Genomic DNA, 7,709 nt, shown 5'->3' with positions numbered 1-7,709 from the left:
TGGACTCAGCTCTGGCTGTTGCAGCGACTCTTTTTCTCTGTAAATCTGCCTTTGCAATAAAAATAAATAAATCTTAAACAAACAAAAAGGCCACTGGCACCCTGGGGAAGTGTAGACAGTAAGGTTTTGATCAGGGTTCAAAGTTAGTGTGGAGTTAGTTATGTTATGCCACACCAATGTCGTCAGATAATTTGGAGTGGCAAAAGTAAGGTTTTTCTGGTAGCTCTACTGTCAACACATCTACACATGGTGACCTGGTCACACCATATGTACTGATGTACTGAGCTGGAATGAAGAAGGTCAGTATTAAGGGAGGGCAAGAAGACAGAGTACTATATTGCTGCAGAAACCTTTTGCTTTCCAAGAGGAGTGGGTGGAAGGGGAAGATTTTTTTTTTCTTCAACCAAGGAATAAATATTTTGGCATAAAGAGATATAGGCATGCTAATTTTGTTAGGGAGATTGGATTTGAAATGTGTGCTGTTGACATTTTCATAATCTAAAAGTAGAAAAACGCTGTTATCATTGAATAACATTTCAATATTGCATTGACTGGGCGTTTTGTGAGTTCAAACAGAAAATTTTCATCATTTAGGTAAAAGCAAAAGAAGAATTCTGAGAGGATGACGGCTCAACCTACAATCATGCAGAAAGAAAGCAGCAGCAGCTGCAGCCCACGGTGCTAACAGAGTGGACTTCAAACAGGTGAACCGTTTCTGCTAATTCTTCTTGTCCCTGGTATAGACATAAAGGAGGATCTTAGTCTATTTTCAGGTACTGTAACAGAATACCCAAAGGCTGAGGACATTAGAAAGGAGTAAGCTCTGTTTAGCTCACAGCTTTGGGGGCCAAAGGTCCAAGATGGGGAAGCCCCACCTGTTTGGCCTATGGTGGAGGCTTCATAGTGGATGGCAGATGGACGTCTACTTGTGGGAGCACATCAGAAAAGATCATGTGGCAAGCTCAGCTTGCTTTTGGGTAACAACTTACTCTTGGAACAGATCAGAATCCTAAGACAACTGCATGATTCCCTTGCCAAAGTTCCAGCAGCACTACGCTGAGGCCCACCAACACATGAGCCTCTGGGGGAATACTTCAGTCAATACTCAGATTAAGAAGGGAGATATGAGGGGCCCAGCATGGTAGCCTAATGGTTAAAGTCCTTGCTTGCACATGCCATAATCCCATTTGGGCGCCAGTTCTAATCTCAGCTGCTCCACTTCCCATCCAGCTCCCTGCTTGTGGCCTGAGAAAGCAGTTGAGGATGGCCCAAGACCTTGGGACCCTGCACCTGCGTGGGAGATTCAGAAGAGGCGCCTTACTCCTGGCTCCTGATCAGCTCAGCTCTGGCTGTTGCAGCTACTTGGGGAGTGAATCATTGGACAGAAGATCTTCTCTGTCTCTCCTCCTCTGTGTATATCTGCCTTTCCAACAAAAATTAAAAAGTCTAAAGAAGAAAAAGGTAGGGAGATGTGACTGTGAAATAGCATGGAGGAGAGGAGGAGATAAATGAGATTTTCAGAAGCCATTCAATCCATGCTGTTAGTATGAAAGAGGCAGTCTTATCTAGAGGAACACTTTAGAAAGGTATTAGAAACTTATATGAGAGTACGTAACTCTGAATCCAGTCAGAGTAGAAACAACACAAGCTCTTGATCCCCACAGTCATAAACTCACTGTTCTGTGACCTGGAGATCTTTTCTGGGGCTTAGAATCAATCATTCAATATTAGCAATTGTAAACTTGGGAATAAAATACAACTTAGTGTGAAAGCATTTTTCCTTTCTTTTCTTTTCTTTTTTAACTTTGAGGCCAAATTAAGTTGGAAAAGCTTAGCTGAATATGCCAAGCATCCGAAGCAATAAGGTATGTATTGATGGTGGTCATGGACTTGACAATTGCAATGAAAGGGAAATATCATACTTTCTCTTGCAGTCACAACTGCCCTACTGTCCTGCAGTTGATCCCAGGGCTGAAAATTCAATGTTACGCATTAAAAAAAAATCAAGCGGCACTGAGCTTGTAATGTATATTTTATTTTGCACAAGCTTGCATATATACTGCACATACATTCAGTTTAAGAGAAGATGGAAGGCACACAAGGCAATTGGACTACTGTATCCTTTAAGTGGTACAAAGCAAAAGGTAAGAGTTTGGAGAGTATACAAAAGCTTAAAACACACAAAGTAAAACCCCTTCCCGCCCTCCCACAACAACTGTTTTTTCTTATTTTAAAATTTAGTAGCTGCCAAACTAAATTGTTTACTTTTACTTTAAAATCAATTGTCTACTGCACCTTTTTATGTTCTTTTTAATATGGACAGGGAGTCTCATTTTTTTTATCATATCAATTAATATTACAGTACATCCTTGGTAATACAAAATTGTACACCTTCATCAAATAAATTAGGATAAATTAAACCAATAAATTATGCAAAGTCTTCAGAACAATAGACAACAACAAAAATCCACAATTGAAATTGCCTCTAGCTAAAAAAAAAATCAAAAATTGACTTTATCAGTTCAGTTATTGTACTATATTCAAATCAAAGGGTCTTTATTACAAAAAAAAGAGCTTCATAATGCTATTTACAACATATTGCTAAATAATATAAAGGCAGTGTTTTATCATGGTTTATACTATATACATATGAGAAATGGCTGCGACAAAAACAGGGAAAGCCACGACCTTTGATTCTCCTAGGTAGTGCTGAGACCAGCCCAAAGACATGTGTTTCTAGCTCTAAATTTGAAGTGATAATATACAATTTTAAAATTCTTTCTCCCCCTGTGTGGAGGCATTGACTATTTAAAAAATACAGAATGTATACATTTTCACAAAAGAAGGCCTGCCTGGTGGCCTTTTCTGCTATGTTTGTGCCTTTTTAGGAGGTGTCAGATTTGAGAGAGGGCTCAGATGAAAAGACTCAAAGTTCAGACACCTCCATATTCTGTTATAGTCTTAGAAGGATTAATTATAAGAAGATGCAAAGTTTAATACCAGTTTTGATCCCAGCTCTCATTTTGAGCATTTGATAGATGGTTTACAATCAATAGATGTACAGAAAACAAATTTCCTTCAACGTAACATTTAAGTGCAACCCAGGAACTGCTTCCTCATAGAAACCAGTTACATTTGTTAAGAGGAGCTTTTTGAAGTTTGCAAACACAGAGTTTTTACCAGCAGGAAACGTTTGTACTAGTCACACCAATGGAATACGCTATAATATACACGGCAAAGAGATTCTGCACTGTCCTCATCTGTGCACTGCCTCTTTCATGAGAGTTGTAAACCACTTCTTCGATGACTGCATGATCACTTCTGGGGATATCTCATTTTTCAAGCCCCCGTGTGTGTGTGTGTGTGTGTGTGTGTGTGTGTGTGTGTGTGTGTGTGTGAAGGGGTGAGGGTTACTTACTAAATGTCTTCATGTACACAGAAAAGAAATTTCATACATTTACAGAAACTGCATTACCCTTGCCCTTGACATCTGATAAAAGAAACTGTTATCTTTTAAAAGTACAGAGCAGGATTTTCAAGAATGCTTTCAACTGTCTATATGGTCACTGTAGTGTTCCTAATAGATCCAACAGATGTGGTGAGAATGTAGTTATTTATTAAAATCTCATGTCTTACATAACAAGAGCCATGAGGTTAAATATTTACATTGCTTTATAAAAGTTCCCCTCTTGCTTTAGTGTTTCTGTTTGTTTTTTTTTAAATTGTTTTAAGTTTTTTTTTTAAATCAAATTCACCCACATCCCTAGCACAGTAACAGATATTCTGCAAACATAAAACATTTGAATTAAATAATACTTGGAGGCACAAAGCAAACGTCAGGAATATGTGGGTGAACATTTACTGAAATAATTACTGCATTTTAACATCTTCCATGTGTTTTACCTTTTAATGTGAAACGTCCTCATTAAACAGCCAGAGATACAGTCAGAATTAAAGGTTGCAAATAGAACATTCTTTTCGCAAAACGTAACAGATGTCTAAAATAGGTTCTTAAATCTAGATAGGAAAAGGTAAGCTTTCCACTTCACACGCATACATATGTATATTTTTTACATGTGTGTGTATGTGTGTCTGTGTTTTGTGTTTACACACTTGCACACACATACATAGCACATGGTATGAAATATTGCTTCTATACTACTTTTCATTAGGCTAAGAAAACACAAGATTTGCACCACAGTTACAAAAAAATTGGCTTCTACAAGAATTTTCAAAACTTGAATGCTGCTCAAACAATTGAAGAAAAAATAATTTGCGGTATCAAACTGTTCTAAAAAGTCTCTTCTTCAAAAACGTATTCTCCTGCTTTGTTTTAAAAAGACACAAAATATGCATAGCTATCAACGTTATGTCAAACAGCCAGAAAAGAAAAAAAGAAGCTGAGTGTTTATTGCAGCTGTAGAAGTAATCGGAAATAAAGTCAACAAGATGAAATCAAAAGCCACGGAAGGCACAAGAACAATTGTACTTGTGGGGAAAAAACTGGTATTTTGAAGGATTTTTAAAATCCCCCCGCTGGTGCTTTTAAGTCTAGGCACAGATTATAACCTCAAGTGAATACGCCAAAAAAAAAAAAAAAAATTAGGTTTAGTAAAAACTAAGTAGCAATGTGGTATTGCAACATGGACTTTAGACTTTTTTTGTTTTCCTATGTAAACTCCCTCGCCCTTCACCCGCCCACCATAGAAAGTTACCTTTCTCCCAAGAAGCCAATTTTTATGTGGTGAGAGTTGGAGCCAAAATTTGAAAACAGCAGATTTTACTTTTCAGAACCTGTTAAACTGGCATTTTTGAAATACAGGCTTTTGTCACTTTCCAGTGTACTGGTAGGTCCAAGAATTTCTGACTGTAGCAAAAGTGACAGAGCGCTGCTTTCAGAACAAAGGGGTAAGTTTGTCCTTATGCTGCAGTTTCCACTCTGAAATAATTTCTATGCCTCAGTGCACATGGCGAGGATACTCTCAGTAGGTAAGTGTGCATCAATATTGGGTTGTGGATGCATACTTCTGCTTAATTTCTCAATTGAAATTAGAAAGGCAGAGGAAAATAGTGCTAAAAGTCCAAATAAGTCTGGAATCAACATTGGTCTTGCTGGGATCAAGAAGGTACCCACTAATCTGTTTCCCTAGGTGAACACACCACAGCTTGGTTTTCAACTGTGCGAATGGAAACAAAAGGTTGATATGCATGACATGAAACAGCAAAGACCCAGGCGTGTGCCTACACGGGCAATGGCATCAAGTCCAGTCCAGTCAGTGACACAGGTCCAGAGTGCAACAGCACTGGGGCTGCTTCCCTGCTTCATGCAGACTGGATTTTTGACTTTGCAATTTGTTCCAACATAATGATGATTTAAGCTTCTGTTTTTTTTTTAAATGCAAGTTGGAAAACTGAAAAAGTGGATCTCATCAACCTATGTGCATTGTGAAGGAGCCTGTGAGTTGGGTTGTGTGTGGCAGAGGCAGATGAAGCATTTGTCATACCAGCCCATGTCACAATAAACCTTGTCCATAGGGTGAAGACCTGTTGGACTTGCAAAAAATGGAGGGCAACATAGGACTGCACTGTTTTAATTTAAAGTCAGCAGGTTTTAAGGCATTGTGCTGACAATAATTATGTTCATACATTCCTGTCCATCAGCAGAATTTATAAATGTTGTTAAATTACAGCGATAGGGTCAGGTAGTCAGTCATTTGTGTCAACTTGCATTCTCCAAAGTCAAATGTAATTTTAAGTTAAGGGAAAATAGTACTTATGCTTTATCTGTTTTGAAATACCATATTTGTTACTGTGTCATTTTAGGAGGTGTCCCTCCAATTACCTAAGGGGCAGAAGGGGCCTGGGAAACACTTGTAGAATGAGAAATGAATTCTTACTGCATCTGTACACAAAAATCCTTCTAAGAAAACAAGTGTGAAGGCCACACGAATCTTCAAATGCATGTATCAAGCATTGTACATCATTAAAAAAAAAAAGAGGAAACTAGGAAAGAAAGGAAACAGAGGAGAACCATTGAAGAAAGCGTAAACTAGCAGCTAGCTTCTTGATGTGCGCTCAGATTGTGCCTGCCTCTGGGTGAAAATCACATGTTGCTATGCTATTCACTCTTGTCACATTTTGGTCAATGCCAGCTTCTGGAACAGAAGAGGCATGAGCAATTGCTTTCAAAAGTTAGACCTAGAATGAGGAAACCCATAGCTAAACTGCCTGCCACCACTTTACATACACGTCAGTGTCAAGTGGGCTTGCAAATGAGAGCAAGGCATTGCCCTCTGCTCCTCTGCAACAGCGATACCATGTCAGCTAACAGCTATCAATAAACTTTTAGTGTAGTATAGTGGTCAAGTTAGAATTTGTTTTATTCTTTACTGCAGAAATATAGCTAGAAAATAGTGTGTAAGGGGGAAATACTATTAAACAGAAAGAAGAGTTCTTTGAAGCATATCAACACAGCTGAGCAGAGGGTAAATTTTAAACTTATGTGCCTTTTAATATCTAAAGCAAAATAAATAGAAAAATGATAACTACTTATAGAGTATTTCCTTTATGAAGAAGAATACAAGCTCACTCACTAGGAAGAAGAGTCTAGTGTCAGGTTTAGAGGGGTCGCTGGAAAACCACATTTGAAATTCCAGTCTCATCCTGAAAGAGCCAACTTTGTGCAAAATGGCTTTGCCTCCATTAGAAACTGGTACCAGGCTGGGGTGCTTGCCAGTCCCCTTAGGAAAGGCTAAATGATTACTGATTACTTTTTTTTTTTTTAATTTGGCATCTTGGGGATACTTTCCAAAACTGAACTGCTCATTTGTCATGGCCATTGATTTGTTTTTTAAAAAGCTACTTACTGAGTTCAAACAAAATCTCAGTGTATGAAGTGGGTTCATTGAGTTCTTAGGCCTTGTTAGCCATGAAAACAAGAGACACATCACCGTGTTCACAGGGTGCTGTGTCACAGGCTTCCCTCCACCGAGCTCCATATGCAATGAGCCATCATTCTGCAGGTGCGCATTTCACAGACGTCCCACCTCTCCTCACTAATACAAACTTTGCACATGCCAGCATTCCTTTTCCCTGAAAATTAACCCTATTTAAGTCTCCAAATGTTAAGGGCCTTGGGTAAAAGTAAACTAAAGGCAGAAGGAAAGTAACCATCCTCTTGCAATGGAAAACATAAGGAAATGAGAGAAAGGATGATGAGGAGGAGTTACCAGCTGATTTCATAACATATCCATGCCTCCCACACACATAGAAATCAAGATCTAGAGACATATAACACGGACATCCAAAGGGGACTGCTACTACTCATACATTCAGAAAAGAGTTGTTGAAATTTCTACTCATGAAGCAGCTCTTGTAGGCAGTTCGGGGATTTGAAAACCTCGGGGACTTCACTATCCAGCTTGCAGATGACCTTGTATATGGCCTTCTTCCAGGAAGGATCAACATCTTTGCCTGCGATAATGGCATTGAAAAACTCCCGTAATGTGATCTGTGCAACTTCCAGGAATCTCTCTGGAACCTGCTGATACAAGGAGACAATGGCATTAATAAAGTTTTCAGTTTCAAGACTACAAGTCTTCAAAGGAAACTAAGCTAGGTTCATTCTTTCAGAAATGGGCTTACATGGCACCTGTATTTTCTAAAAATGGCTGGCCTCTATTCTCTTATGTAAAGTTGTTATATATAGT

General features: G+C 38.7%; 1 protein-coding gene across 1 annotated transcript in view; it reads right to left on the bottom strand.

Moving 5' to 3' along the window:
- Window positions 1-7,308: 7,308 nt before the first annotated feature.
- Window positions 7,309-7,709, bottom strand: part of PROX1 (prospero homeobox 1) — a 38,632-nt gene continuing 38,231 nt past the window's right edge. Inside the window, exon 4 of the mRNA XM_040985305.1 lies at window positions 7,309-7,540. Coding sequence (XP_040841239.1) covers window positions 7,355-7,540 — 186 coding nt within the window. The 3' untranslated portion in view covers window positions 7,309-7,354. The remainder of the gene's footprint in view (window positions 7,541-7,709) is intronic.

This window comes from Ochotona curzoniae, unplaced genomic scaffold (genome assembly GCF_017591425.1).
Source record: "Ochotona curzoniae isolate NIBS_2020 unplaced genomic scaffold, NIBS_Ocur_1.0 contig_430, whole genome shotgun sequence".
NCBI lineage: Eukaryota > Metazoa > Chordata > Mammalia > Lagomorpha > Ochotonidae > Ochotona > Ochotona curzoniae.
Note: the sequence above shows the minus strand (reverse complement) of the source record. Positions and strands in the feature narration are given on the sequence as shown.